The 15,443-nt window shown below is 48.9% G+C and overlaps 1 protein-coding gene across 1 annotated transcript in view; it reads left to right on the top strand.

The window, feature by feature from the left end:
• LOC110516931 (dynein heavy chain 6, axonemal-like) overlaps positions 1–15,443 on the top strand; it is a 191,356-nt gene that overhangs the window by 61,789 nt on the left and 114,124 nt on the right. The window contains exons 29-35 of the mRNA XM_036955471.1: positions 223–378; positions 3,452–3,613; positions 4,010–4,147; positions 4,828–4,995; positions 5,119–5,267; positions 10,984–11,091; positions 11,502–11,628. Of these exons, the coding sequence (XP_036811366.1) occupies positions 223–378; positions 3,452–3,613; positions 4,010–4,147; positions 4,828–4,995; positions 5,119–5,267; positions 10,984–11,091; positions 11,502–11,628 (1,008 nt within the window). The remainder of the gene's footprint in view (positions 1–222; positions 379–3,451; positions 3,614–4,009; positions 4,148–4,827; positions 4,996–5,118; positions 5,268–10,983; positions 11,092–11,501; positions 11,629–15,443) is intronic.

Below are 15,443 nucleotides of genomic sequence, written 5' to 3' on the forward strand. Positions count from 1 at the left end.
CAAACCACCCACTGCATCATGGGAAGTGTAGTTCATTCAAAACAGATAGTTTTACATAAATCCAACTTGTCTGATCAAAAATAACAGTTTATGTCCTGTTTATTTGGCCTTAACCTTGATTAGTGACCAAGGCTGTGTGTGTGTGTGTGTGTGTGTGTGTGTGTGTGTGTGTGTGTGTGTGTGTGTGTGTGTGTGTGTGTGTGTGTGTGTGTGTGTGTGTAGGTTGACTCCAGCAGTAACTTCGAGTGGCAGAGGCAGCTGCGTTACTACTGGGACTTGGACCTAGATAACTGTGTGGCCAGGATGGCTCTGTCCACCTACATCTATGGATATGAATACCTGGGGGCCTGCCCTCGCCTCGTCATCACCCCGCTCACGGTAACACGCACGCACGCACGCACACACACACACACACACACACACATGAGACAGTGACAAACAATGTATCAAAGCAACAGTCTAAGACATTGCAGATGGTATCCTTCTGTGCATGATTGTCTTGGTGTGTGTGTGTGTGTGCACCTGCACTTTGGGACATTTTCACTCATCAGACTGCATGGGGAAATCAGAAAAGCACTATGTGGGGAAAAATGTGTCAGGATGCCTTGATTAACATGCCCATGTTCCCCCGTGTCTCTGAGATTCTTTGAGATTCTTCAAAGTAGCCACCCTTTGCCTTGATGACAGCTTTGCCCACTCTTGGCATTCTCTCAACCAGCTTCACCTGGAATGCTTTTCCAACAGTCTTGAAGGAGTTCCCACATATGCTGAGCACTTGTTGGCTGCTCTTCACTCTGCGGTCCAACTCATCCCAAACCATCTCAATTGGTTGAGGTCGGGTGATTGTGGATGCCAGGTCATCTGATGCAGCACTTCATCACTCTCCTTCTTGGTCAAATAGCCCTTACACAGCCTGGAGGTGTGTTGGGTCATTGTCCTGTTGAAATACAAATGATAGTCCTACTAAGCTCAAACCAGATGGGATGGCATATCGCTGCAGAATGTGGTGGTAGCCATGCTGGTTAAGTGTGCCTTGAATTCTAAGTAAATCACAGAAAGTTTCACCAGCAAAGCACCCCCACAGCATCACACCTCTTCCTCCGTGCTTCACTGTGGGAACCACACATGCAGAGATCATCCGTTCAACTATCCTGCGTCTCACAAAGACATGACGGTTGGAACCAAAAATCTCAAATTTGGACTCATCAGACCAAAGGACAGATTTCCACCAGTCTAATGTCCATTGATCATGTTTATTGGCCCAAGCAAGTCTCTTCTTCTTATTGGTGTCCTTTTAGTAGTGGTTTCTTTCCAGCAATTCGACCACAAAGGCCTGATTTACGCAGTCTCCTCTGAACAGTTGATGTTGAGATGTCTGTTACTTGAACTATGTGAAGCATCTATTTGGGCTGCAATTTCTGAGGCTGGTAGCTCTAATGAACTTGTCCTCTGTAGCAGAGGTAACTCTGGGTCTTCCTTTCCTGTGGTGGTCCTCATGAGAGCCAGTTAACTCTAATGAACTTGTCCTCTGTAGCAGAGGTAACTCTGGGTCTTCCTTTACTGTGGCGGTCCTCATGAGAGCCAGTTAACTCTAATGAACTTATCCTCTGTAGCAGAGGTAACTCTGGGTCTTCCTTAACTGTGGCGGTCCTCATGAGAGCCAGTTTCATCATCGCTTTTGCGACTGCACTTGAAGAAACTTTCAAAGTTCTTAATTTTCCTGATTGACTGACCTTCATGTCTTAAAGTCATGATGGACTGTAGTTTATCTTTGCTTATTTAAGCTGTTCTTGCCATACTATGGACTTGGTCTTTCACAAAAATAGGGCCATCTTCTGTATACCACCCCTAATTTGTCACAACACAACTGATTAGCTCAAATGCATTAAGAAGGAAAGAAATTCCACAACCCCGTTTTGTCTCTGTAAGATCTTTCCATCCATTAATCCCGTTGTATGTCTCTCTAGTATCTCTCCATCCATGAACCCATTGTGTCTCTCTAGGATCTCTCTATGATCTCTCTAGTATCTCTCCATCCATTAACCTGTTGTCTCTCTCTAGTATCTCTCCATCCATTAACCTGTTGTATCTCTCTAGGATCTCTCCATCTTTAACCTGTTGTATGTCTCTCTCTAGGATCTCTCCATCCATTAACCTGTTGTCTCTCTCTAGGATCTCTCCATCCATTAACCTGTTGTATGTCTCTAGGATCTCTCCATCCATTAACCTGTTGTCTCTCTCTAGGATCTCTCCATCCATTAACCTGTTGTCTCTCTCTAGGATCTCTCCATTCATTAACCCGCTGTATGTGTCTCTCTAGGATCTCTGTAGGATCTCTCTAGGATCTCTCCATTCATTAACCTGTTGTATCTCTCTAGGATCTCTCCATCCATTAACCTGTTGTATGTCTCTAGGATCTCTCCATCCATTAACCTGTTGTATGTCTCTCTCTAGGATCTCTCCATCCATTAACCTGTTGTATGTCTCTCTCTAGGATCTCTCTAGGATCTCTCCATCCATTAACCTGTTGTATCTCTCTAGGATCTCTCCATCCATTAACCTGTTGTATGTCTCTCTCTAGGATGTCTCCATCCATTAACCTGTTGTATGTCTCTCTCTAGGATCTCTCCATCCATTAACCTGTTGTATGTCTCTCTCTAGGATCTCTCCATCCATTAACCTGTTGTATGTCTCTCTCTAGGATCTCTCCATCCATTAACCTGTTGTATGTCTCTCTCTAGGATCTCTCCATCCATTAACCTGTTGTATGTCTCTCTCTAGGATCTCTCCATCCATTAACCTGTTGTATGTCTCTCTCTAGGATCTCTCCATCCATTAACCTGTTGTATGTCTCTCTCTAGGATCTCTCCATCCATTAACCTGTTGTATGTCTCTCTCTAGGATCTCTCCATCCATTAACCTGTTGTATCTCTCTAGGATCTCTCCATCCATTAACCTGTTGTATGTCTCTCTAGGATCTCTCATCCATTAACCTGTTGTATGTCTCTCTAGGATCTCTCTAGGATCTCTCCATCCATTAACCTGTTGTATGTCTCTCTCTAGGATCTCTCCATCCATTAACCCGTTGTATGTGTCTCTCTAGGATCTCTCCATCCATTAACCTGTTGTATCTTTCTAGGATCTCTCTAGGATCTCTCCATACATTAACCTGTTGTATCTCTCTAGGATCTCTCCATCCATTAACCTGTTGTATGTATCTCTCTAGGATCTCTCCATCAATTAACCTGTTGTATGTCTCTCTCTAGGATCTCTCTAGGATCTCTCCATTCATTAACCTGTTGTCTCTCTCTAGGATCTCTCTAGGATCTCTCTAGGATCTCTCCATTCATTAACCTGTTCTATGTCTCTCTCTAGGATCTCTCCATTCATTAACCTGTTGTATGTCTCTCCCTAGGATCTCTCCACCCATTAACCTGTTGTATGTCTCTAGGATCGTTGCTACCTGTGTCTGATGGGGGCTCTTCAGTTAGACCTTGGTGGGGCTCCAGCAGGACCAGCTGGAACAGGGAAGACGGAGACCACTAAGGACCTGGCCAAGGCTCTGTCCATCCAGTGTGTCGTCTTCAACTGTTCTGATGGACTGGACTACAAGGTACTGATTAGACTGACCAGCACAGAACCTTCTATTCCAGGGTTTCCCAATCTCAGTCCTGCCCCAGCACTGCACGGCTGAGTCAAATAATCAGAGCCTGATGATGAGTTGGTTATTTCAATCAGCTGTGTAGTGCTAGGGCAAGAACCAAACCGAGTTTGGGGAACCCTGTTCTCTCCCCCTCTTCCTTTATCCTTCTAATCCCAACCCTCTGTCTCCCTCTCTTCCTTTACCCTTCTAATCCTAACCCTCTGTCTCTCTCTCTCCTATTGTCTTTGTTTTACCCAGACACTAACACTAGGGGACAGTGTCACCACAGCAGTGGACTTTCTTCATAATGAAGGATCCTGTTTTATTCCTGCTATCTGCTTAACCAATCACCTGTCTGTGTTGTAGATGATGGGGAAGTTCTTCAGTGGTCTGGCCCAATCAGGGGCCTGGTGTTGTTTTGATGAGTTTAACCGCATCGACATCGAGGTGCTGTCTGTCATCGCCCAGCAACTCATTACTATCCGCAATGCCAAGATGGCCAAGGTATACCCTCCCCTTTCCCCTGCCTGTCCAAATATCTTTACATTTAGAAACTGGGTGGTTCGAGCCCTGAATGCTGATTGGCTGAAATCCGTGGTATATTAGACAGTATACTACCGGTATGACAAAACATTAATTTTTTACTGCTCTAATTATGTTGATAAGCAGTTTATAATAGCATTAAGGCAACCCTGGGTTTGTGGTATATGGCCAATGTAGCATGGCTAAGGGCTGTATCCAGGCACTCTGCGTTGTGTCGTGCTTAAGAACAGCCGTTAGCCGTGGTATATTGGCCAATAACCACATCTCCTTGGGCCTTATTGCTGGAATATATCACAAATACAGTATATACTGGTACCTACAACTCACCACCATCCACAATGTGAATGTGGCCAAGGTATAGCTACACCTGGTGACCCACAGCCTTCCTAGTTCTAACCTCCATCCATCACACCAGTCAGGCAAGATTGATGTCCGCTCGGCTGAAGAAGTTGTTAGCCCTCTGAACTAAAGCCTGGATATCAGGTCTGTTTCTTCAGACCTCAGTGTAACAGAGGTAGTTTAACTAACAGAATCGTCTGTTCCTGTTGTCACGGTGATGTCTACTCTACCTAAGTAAACGACATGGTAGATGCTCACAACCCCGGTTCAGTCCTCCGTGTCATGTGGTCTCTGTCTTGTAGCTGTCCAGGTTCATGTTTGAGGGCAGAGAGATCAAGCTGGTGATGACGTGTGCTGCCTTCATCACTATGAACCCGGGCTACGCTGGACGCACTGAGCTCCCTGACAACCTCAAAGCCCTGTTCAGACCCATAGCCATGATGGTGCCCAACTATGCCCTGATCGCTGAGGTACCTGGGGGGGCTACTGGGGGGGCTGGGGATGTGTTACGATGCTGAGGTCATTTGTAGCTGGGGACCAGATCATTGACTTCCGTTTCTCCCCCTCCATGCTTCCATTCTCTCCTCCTCTAGGTCATCCTCTACTCTGAGGGTTTTGAGTCCAGTAAGACTCTGGCCCGAAAGATGACCCAGATGTACAAGCTGTGTTCTGAGCAGCTCTCCCAACAGGACCACTACGACTTCGGCATGAGGGCCGTCAAGTCTGTCCTCGTCATGGCAGGGTAGGACCCACAGGGGGTGCTGTTCTATACTGGTCTAGGCTAGGACCCACAGGGGGTGCTATTCTATACTGGTCTAGGGTAGGACACAATGTTGTACCCACCCTGTTCAATCAAAGTTGCAAGATTTTGGGGGTAAAAACTCATCATGACCAGATAGGACACAGAGAGAAAAACAGAACTCTCTATTCAATCAAAACCACCAGCCGGTATCTGACAGTTTCTGGGCTTTTTATGTACAAGGTCGTTTTATGTACAAATCAGATTGAAACGATGTTCAGTTTTATCCTCATAGTGCCGTTTACAGATCTCCCACTACCCAGAACCCTCTAACCAGAACCCACTACCCAGAACCCTCTACCCAGAACCCTCTACCCATAACCCACTACCCAGAACCCTCTACCCAGAACCCACTACCCAGAACCCTCTACCCTTATGCATTTTACAGCCACTTCTATGCAAATGTGAACCTTTGGGTAGCGTTCCCAATGGCACCATATTCCCTATGCAGCGCACTACTTTTGACCAGCTTTATATAGAGAATAAGGTGCCATTTGGGACACAGTTCTTATTGTCAAAGCTGAGTGACACAGTGCAGGATGGTGACAGGAAGAGCAGACTAGACGAGGGGAAGCCTTGTTTCCTCTCTGCAAGGCTGACTCAGAGAGAATAGGATAGTAGCATATGACATCCTGCCTGGTCTACTGACCCATCACACGACAGCTCCCTGACAGGAAGGACTGAGACACTGTATCAACATCATATTAAAGATGATTGGCATCATTCAGATCCTCCTGGTCTAGATGTGGTAGTAATGTCCCCTGTCTGTCCCATCCATCACACTCCTGGTCTAGATGTGGTAGTAATGTCCCCTGTCTGTCCCATCCATCACCCTCCTTGTCTAGATGTGGTAGTAATGTCCCCTGTCTGTCCCATCCATCACACTCCTGGTCTAGATGTGGTAGTAATGTCCCCTGTCTGTCCCATCCATCACACTCCTGGTCTAGATGTGGTAGTAATGTCCCCTGTCTGTCCCATCCATCACACTCCTGGTCTAGATGTGGTAGTAATGTCCCCTGTCTGTCCCATCCATCACCCTCCTTGTCTAGATGTGGTAGTAATGTCCCATCCATCACGCTCCTGGTCTAGATGTGGTAGTAATGTCCCCTGTCTGTCCCATCCATCATCCTCCTGGTCTAGATGTGGTAGTAATGTCCCCTGTCTGTCCCATCCATCATCCTCCTGGTCTAGATGTGGTAGTAATGTCCCCTGTCTGTCCCATCCATCACGCTCCTGGTCTTGATGTGGTAGTAATGTCCCATCCATCACTCTCCTGGTCTAGATGTGGTAGTAATGTCCCCTGTCTGTCCCATCCATCACCCTCCTGGTCTAGATGTGGTAGTAATGTCCCCTGTCTGTCCCATCCATCACACTCCTGGTCTAGATGTGGTAGTAATGTCCCATCCATCATGCTCCTGGTCTAGATGTGGTAGTAATGTCCCCTGTCTGTCCCATCCATCATCCTCCTGGTCTAGATGTGGTAGTAATGTCCCATCCATCACTCTCCTGGTCTAGATGTGTTAGTAATGTCCCCTGTCTGTCCCATCCATCATCCTCCTGGTCTAGATGTGGTAGTAATGTCCCCTGTCTGTCCCATCCATCACGCTCCTGGTCTTGATGTGGTAGTAATGTCCCATCCATCACTCTCCTGGTCTAGATGTGGTAGTAATGTCCCCTGTCTGTCCCATCCATCACCCTCCTGGTCTAGATGTGGTAGTAATGTCCCCTGTCTGTCCCATCCATCACACTCCTGGTCTAGATGTGGTAGTAATGTCCCATCCATCATGCTCCTGGTCTAGATGTGGTAGTAATGTCCCCTGTCTGTCCCATCCATCATGCTCCTGGTCTAGATGTGGTAGTAATGTCCCCTGTCTGTCCCATCCATCATCCTCCTGGTCTAGATGTGGTAGTAATGTCCCATCCATCATGCTCCTGGTCTAGATGTGGTAGTAATGTCCCCTGTCTGTCCCATCCATCATCCTCCTGGTCTAGATGTGGTAGTAATGTCCCATCCATCACTCTCCTGGTCTAGATGTGGTAGTAATGTCCCCTGTCTGTCCCATCCATCATCCTCCTGGTCTAGATGTGGTAGTAATGTCCCATCCATCACTCTCCTGGTCTAGATGTGGTAGTAATGTCCCCTGTCTGTCCCATCCATCATCCTCCTGGTCTAGAAGGGGTTAGTAATGTCCCCTGTCTGTCCCATCCATCATCCTCCTGGTCTAGATGTGGTAGTAATGTCCCCTGTCTGTCCCATCCATCATCCTCCTGGTCTAGATGTGGTAGTAATGTCCCATCCATCACTCTCCTGGTCTAGATGTGGTAGTAATGTCCCCTGTCTGTCCCATCCATCATCCTCCTGGTCTAGATGTGGTAGTAATGTCCCATCCATCACTCTCCTGGTCTAGATGTGGTAGTAATGTCCCCTGTCTGTCCCATCCATCATCCTCCTGGTCTAGATGTGGTAGTAATGTCCCCTGTCTGTCCCATCCATCACACTCCTGGTCTAGATGTGGTAGTAATGTCCCATCCATAATGCTCCTGGTCTAGATGTGGTAGTAATGTCCCCTGTCTGTCCCATCCATCACGCTCCTGGTGTAGATGTGGTAGTAATGTCCCATCCACCATGCTCCTGGTCTAGATGTGGTAGTGATGTCCCCTGTCTGTCCCATCCATCACGCTCCTAGTCTAGATGTGGTAGTAATGTCCCATCCATCATGCTCCTGGTCTAGATGTGGTAGTAATGTCCCATCCATCATGCTCCTGGTCTAGATGTGGTAGTGATGTCCCCTGTCTGTCCCATCCATCACGCTCCTAGTCTAGATGTGGTAGTAATGTCCCATCCATCATGCTCCTGGTCTAGATGTGGTAGTAATGTCCCATCCATCATGCTCCTGGTCTAGATGTGGTAGTAATGTCCCCTGTCTGTCCCATCCATCATCCTCCTGGTCTAGATGTGGTAGTAATGTCCCATCCATCACGCTCCTGGTCTAGATGTGGTAGTGATGTCCCCTGTCTGTCCCATCCATCATGCTCCTGGTCTAGATGTGGTAGTAATGTCCCCTGTCTGTCCCATCCATCACACTCCTGGTCTAGATGTGGTAGTAATGTCCCATCCATCACCCTCCTGGTCTAGATGTGGTAGTAATTTCCCATCCATCACCCTCCTGGTCTAGATGTGGTAGTAATGTCCCCTGTCTGTCCCATCCATCATGCTCCTGGTCTAGATGTGGTAGTAATGTCCCCTGTCTGTCCCATCCATCATGCTCCTGGTCTAGATGTGGTAGTAATGTCCCCTGTCTGTCCCATCCATCACGCTCCTCGTCTTGATGTGGTAGTAATGTCCCCTGTCTGTCCCATCCATCACACTCCTGGTCTAGATGTGGTAGTAATGTCCCCTGTCTGTCCCATCCATCACGCTCCTGGTCTAGATGTGGTAGTAATGTCCCCTGTCTGTCCCATCCATCATGCTCCTGGTCTAGATGTGGTAGTAATGTCCCCTGTCTGTCCCATCCATCATGCTCCTGGTCTAGATGTGGTAGTAATGTCCCTTGTCTGTCCCATCCATCACGCTCCTCGTCTTGATGTGGTAGTAATGTCCCCTGTCTGTCCCATCCATCACACTCCTGGTCTAGATGTGGTAGTAATGTCCCCTGTCTGTCCCATCCATCACGCTCCTGGTCTAGATGTGGTAGTAATGTCCCCTGTCTGTCCCATCCATCATGCTTCATCCCAGATTGACTCACGCAGCTATTGTCTTGTCAGAGGGTGAGCTGTTCATTTTACAGGTGTGTGAGTAACAAGCCCTCTGACTGTTTAGAGCCACCCTCTTCTGTCTGTCTCATTCACTTTTTACTACCGCTGTAAATCCAATGTAATGGGCCTGCCATTATCAGCCTGTGTGTGTGTGTTACAGCACCACACATTATTAATGAATGGGTTGGTGAACAGTCACTAGGGAATCATCATCCACATTGATTAGCCGAGCTCTGGGAAAGGAGGGAGGGTGGATGACAGGCAGAGTAAAGAGAGAGGAGAGGAATTCACTTCTACCTAACAACCTCCAACCAAGCTGTGTGTGTCTGCATGTGTGTTTGTGTGTAACAGAGAGATGGTGAGTGTGTTTAAAGTGATGTTTCAGTTCAGTGACCTTTAGACGACCCAGTGATGCATTCAGTTCAGTGACCTTTAGACGACCCGGTGATGTTTCAGTTCAGTGACCTTTAGACGACCCAGTGATGCATTCAGTTCAGTGACCTTTAGACGACCCAGTGATGCATTCAGTTCAGTGACCTTTAGACGACCCGGTGATGTATTCAGTTCAGTGACCTTTAGACGACCCAGTGATGCATTCAGTTCAGTGACCTTTAGACGACCCGGTGATGTTTCAGTTCAGTGACCTTTAGACGACCCAGTGATGTTTCAGTTCAGTGACCTTTAGACGACCCAGTGATGTATTCAGTTCAGTGACCTTTAGACGACCCGGTGATGTATTCAGTTCAGTGACCTTTAGACGACCCAGTGATGTTTCAGTTCAGTGACCTTTAGACGACCCAGTGATGCATTCAGTTCAGTGACCTTTAGACAACCCGGTGATGTATTCAGTTCAGTGACCTTTAGACGACCCAGTGATGTTTCAGTTCAGTGACCTTTAGACGACCCAGTGATGTTTCAGTTCAGTGACCTTTAGACGACCCGGTGATGTATTCAGTTCAGTGACCTTTAGACGACCCAGTGATGTTTCAGTTCAGTGACCTTTAGACAACCCGGTGATGTATTCAGTTCAGTGACCTTTAGACGACCCAGTGATGTATTCAGTTCAGTGACCTTTAGACGACCCAGTGATGTTTCAGTTCAGTGACCTTTAGACGACCCAGTGATGTTTCAGTTCAGTGACCTTTAGACGACCCGGTGATGTATTCAGTTCAGTGACCTTTAGACGACCCAGTGATGTATTCAGTTCAGTGACCTTTAGACGACCCAGTGATGTTTCAGTTCAGTGACCTTTAGACGACCCGGTGATGTATTCAGTTCAGTGACCTTTAGACGACCCAGTGATGTTTCAGTTCAGTGACCTTTAGACGACCCAGTGATGTTTCAGTTCAGTGACCTTTAGACGACCCGGTGATGTATTCAGTTCAGTGACCTTTAGACGACCCAGTGATGTATTCAGTTCAGTGACCTTTAGACGACCCGGTGATGTTTCAGTTCAGTGACCTTTAGATGATTCCAAATTGAAGTCAGTCAATTCAGGAAGTGATTTAAAGTTAAATACATTTGAAATACTGTAAATAGCTTATCCTTTTCATTGTATTGAAAATTAATTGAAAAAAGATGCGATTTTGACTTCAAATGGAATTGACCCGACCCATGTTAACTACTTCAGACATGCAGTGTCTCCGAAGAGAGAGGGACCCCCACATTCATAGAGAATGTATTGTGTGTGTGTGACCCCTGCAGCTCTCTGAAGAGAGAGGGACCCCCGCATTTATAGAGAATGTATTGTGTGTGTGTGACCCCTGCAGCTCTCTGAAGAGAGAGGGACCCCCACATTTATAGAGAATGTATTGTGTGTGTGTGACCCCTGCAGCTCTCTGAAGAGAGAGGGACCCCCACATTTATAGAGAATGTATTGTGTGTGTGTGTGTGACCCCTGCAGCTCTCTGAAGAGAGAGAACCCCCACCTGAGTGAAGACGTGGTTCTGATCAGGGCTCTGAGAGACTCCAATCTGCCCAAGTTCCTCACAGACGATGCTGCGCTCTTTGGGTGAGAGAACACACAGAGACCCTGGCGCACACACACACATACACACACACACACACACACACACACACACACACAGACACGTACAAACCAATGGTGTCCCACTGCTAATGTTACAGCACTATGGAGAAGAATAGAACGTTCCACTCTTATACGTTCATCATGCCTCATCATGCCTCATCATGCCTCATCATGCCTCATCATGTCTCATCAGGCCTCATCAGGCCTCATCATGCCTCATCATGCCTCATCATGCCTCATCATGCCTCATCATGCCTCATCATGCCTCATCATGCCTTACTGCAGACTGATGTGTGTTTGTCCGTATGACGGCTCTGTGTGTGTGTGACGTCTGTGTCTGTCCGTGTGTGTCTGTGTATGACGGTTCTGTGTCTGTGTGTTCTCTGCTCTAGTGGCATCATGTCTGACCTGTTCCCTGGCGTGTCCATCCCTGAACATGACTACGGTGTTCTCCAAACCACCATCCTGGAGTCTCTAGTGAAACGCAACCTGCAGCCCCTACCCAGCATGACGCACAAGGTACTGACTGACCCTACCCAGCATGACCAACAAGGTACTGACTGACTCTACCCAGCATGACGCACAAGGTACTGACTGACCCTACCCAGCATGACACACAAGGTACTGACTGACCCTACCCAGCATGACCAACAAGGTACAGACTGACCCTACCCAGCATGACCAACAAGGTACAGACTGACCCTACCCAGCATGACCAACAATGTACTGACTGACCCTACCCAGCATGACCAACAAGGTACTGACTGACCCTACCCAGCATGACCAACAAGGTACAGACTGACCCTACCCAGCATGACCAACAAGGTACAGACTGACCCTACCCAGCATGACCAACAAGGTACAGACTGACCCTACCCAGCATGACCAACAATGTACTGACTGACCCTACCCAGCATGACCAACAATGTACTGACTGACCCTACCCAGCATGACCTACAAGGTACTGACTGACCCTACCCAGCATGACCAACAAGGTACTGACTGACCCTACCCAGCATGACCTACAAGGTACTGACTGACCCTACCCAGCATGACCAACAATGTACTGACTGACCCTACCCAGCATGACCAACAAGGTACAGACTGACCCTACCCAGCATGACCAACAAGGTACAGACTGACCCTACCCAGCATGACCAACAATGTACTGACTGACCCTACCCAGCATGACCAACAAGGTACTGACTGACCCTACCCAGCATGACCTACAAGGTACTGACTGACCCTACCCAGCATGACCAACAAGGTACTGACTGACCCTACCCAGCATGACCTACAAGGTACTGACTGACCCTACCCAGCATGACCAACAAGGTACAGACTGACCCTACCCAGCATGACCAACAAGGTACAGACTGACCCTACCCAGCATGACCAACAATGTACTGACTGACCCTACCCAGCATGACCAACAAGGTACTGACTGACCCTACCCAGCATGACCAACAAGGTACTGACTGACCCTACCCAGCATGACCAACAAGGTACTGACTGACCCTACCCAGCATGACCTACAAGGTACTGACTGACCCTACCCAGCATGACGCACAAGGTACTGACTGACCCTACCCAGCATGACCAACAAGGTACTGACTGACCCTACTCAGCATGACCTACAAGGTACTGACTGACCCTACCCAGCATGACGCACAAGGTACTGACTGACCCTACCCAGCATGACCAACAAGGTACTGATTGACCCTACCCAGCATGACCTACAGGGTACAGACTGACCCTACCCAGCATGACCAACAAGGTACTGACTCACCCTACCCAGCATGACCAACAAGGTACAGACCGACCCTACCCAGCATGACGCACAAGGTACTGACTGACCCTACCCAGCATGACGCACAAGGTACTGACTGACCCGACCCAGCATGACCAACAAGGTACTGACTGACCCTACCCAGCATGACCAACAAGGTACTGACTGACTGACTGACCCTACCCAGCATGACGCACAAGGTACTGACTGACCCTACCCAGCATGACCAACAAGGTACTGACTGACCCTACCCAGCATGACCAACAAGGTACTGACTGACCCTACCCAGCATGACCAACAAGGTACTGACTGACTGACTTACCCTACCCAGCATGACGCACAAGGTACTGACTGACCCTACCCAGCATGACCAACAAGGTACTGACTGACCCTACCCAGCATGACCAACAAGGTACTGACTGACTGACTGACCCTACCCAGCATGACGCACAAGGTACTGACTGACCCTACCCAGCATGACCAACAAGGTACTGACTGACCCTACCCAGCATGACCAACAAGGTACAGGCTGACCCTACCCAGCATGACACACAAGGTACTAACTGATCCTACCCAGCATGACCAACAAGGTACTGACTGACCCTACCCAGCATGACCAACAAGGTACAGACTGACCCTACCCATCATGACCAACAAGGTACTGACTGACCCTACCCAGCATGACCAACAAGGTACAGACTGAACCTACCCAGCATGACGCACAAGGTACTAACTGACCCTACCCAGCTTGACCAACAAGGTACTGACTGAACCTACCCAGCATGGCGCCCAAGGTACTGACTGACCCTACCCAGCTTGACCAACAAGGTACGGACTGACCCTACCCAGCATGACGAACAAGGCACTGACTGACCCTACCCAGCATGACCAACAAGGTACTGACTGACCCTACCCAGCATGACCAACAAGGTACTGATTGACCCTACCCAGCATGACCAACAAGGTACTGACTGACCCTACCCAGCATGACGCACAAGGTACAGACTGACCCTACCCAGCATGACCAACAAGGTACAGACCGACCCTACCCAGCATGACGCACAAGGTACTGACTGACCCTACCCAGCATGACCAACAAGGTACTGACTGACCCTACCCAGCATGACGCACAAGGTACTGACTGACCCTACCCAGCATGACGCACAAGGTACTGACTGACCCTACCCAGCATGACGCACAAGGTACTGACTGACCCTACCCAGCATGACCAACAAGGTACTGACTGACCCTACCCAGCATGACAAACAAGGTACTGACTGACCCTACCCAGCATGGCGCCCAAGGTACTGACTGACCCTACCCAGCTTGACCAACAAGGTACTGACTGACCCTACCCAGCATGACCAACAAGGTACAGACTGAACCTACCCAGCATGACGCACAAGGTACTAACTGACCCTACCCAGCTTGACCAACAAGGTACTGACTGAACCTACCCAGCATGGCGCCCAATGTACTGACTGACCCTACCCAGCTTGACCAACAAGGTACTGACTGACCCTACCCAGCATGACGCACAAGGCACTGACTGACCCTACCCAGCATGACGCACAAGGTACTAACTGACCCTACCCAGCTTGACCAACAAGGTACTGACTGAACCTACCCAGCATGGCGCCCAAGGTACTGACTGACCCTACCCAGCTTGACCAACAAGGTACTGACTGACCCTACCCAGCATGACGAACAAGGCACTGACTGACCCTACCCAGCATGACCAACAAGGTACTGACTGACCCTACCCAGCATGACCAACAAGGTACTGACTGACCCTACCCAGCATGACCAACAAGGTACTGACTGACCCTACCCAGCATGACGCACAAGGTACAGACTGACCCTACCCAGCATGACCAACAAGGTACAGACCGACCCTACCCAGCATGACGTACAAGGTACTGACTGACCCTACCCAGCATGACCAACAAGGTACTGACTGACCCTACCCAGCATGACGCACAAGGTACTGACTGACCCTACCCAGCATGACGCACAAGGTACTGACTGACCCTACCCAGCATGACGCACAAGGTACTGACTGACCCTACCCAGCATGACCAACAAGGTACTGACTGACCCTACCCAGCATGACAAACAAGGTACTGACTGACCCTACCCAGCATGGCGCCCAAGGTACTGACTGACCCTACCCAGCTTGACCAACAAGGTACTGACTGACCCTACCCAGCATGACCAACAAGGTACAGACTGAACCTACCCAGCATGACGCACAAGGTACTAACTGACCCTACCCAGCTTGACCAACAAGGTACTGACTGACCCTACCCAGCATGACGCACAAGGTACTGACTGACCCTACCCAGCATGACGCACAAGGTACTGACTGACCCTACCCAGCATGACCAACAAGGTACTGACTGACCCTACCCAGCTTGACCAACAAGGTACTGACTGACCCTACCCAGCATGACGCACAAGGCACTGACTGACCCTACCCAGCATGACCAACAAGGTACTGACTCACCCTACCCAGCATGACCAACAAGGTACAGACCGACCCTAC

This window comes from Oncorhynchus mykiss, chromosome 19 (assembly GCF_013265735.2).
Source record: "Oncorhynchus mykiss isolate Arlee chromosome 19, USDA_OmykA_1.1, whole genome shotgun sequence".
NCBI classification, from domain to species: domain Eukaryota; kingdom Metazoa; phylum Chordata; class Actinopteri; order Salmoniformes; family Salmonidae; genus Oncorhynchus; species Oncorhynchus mykiss.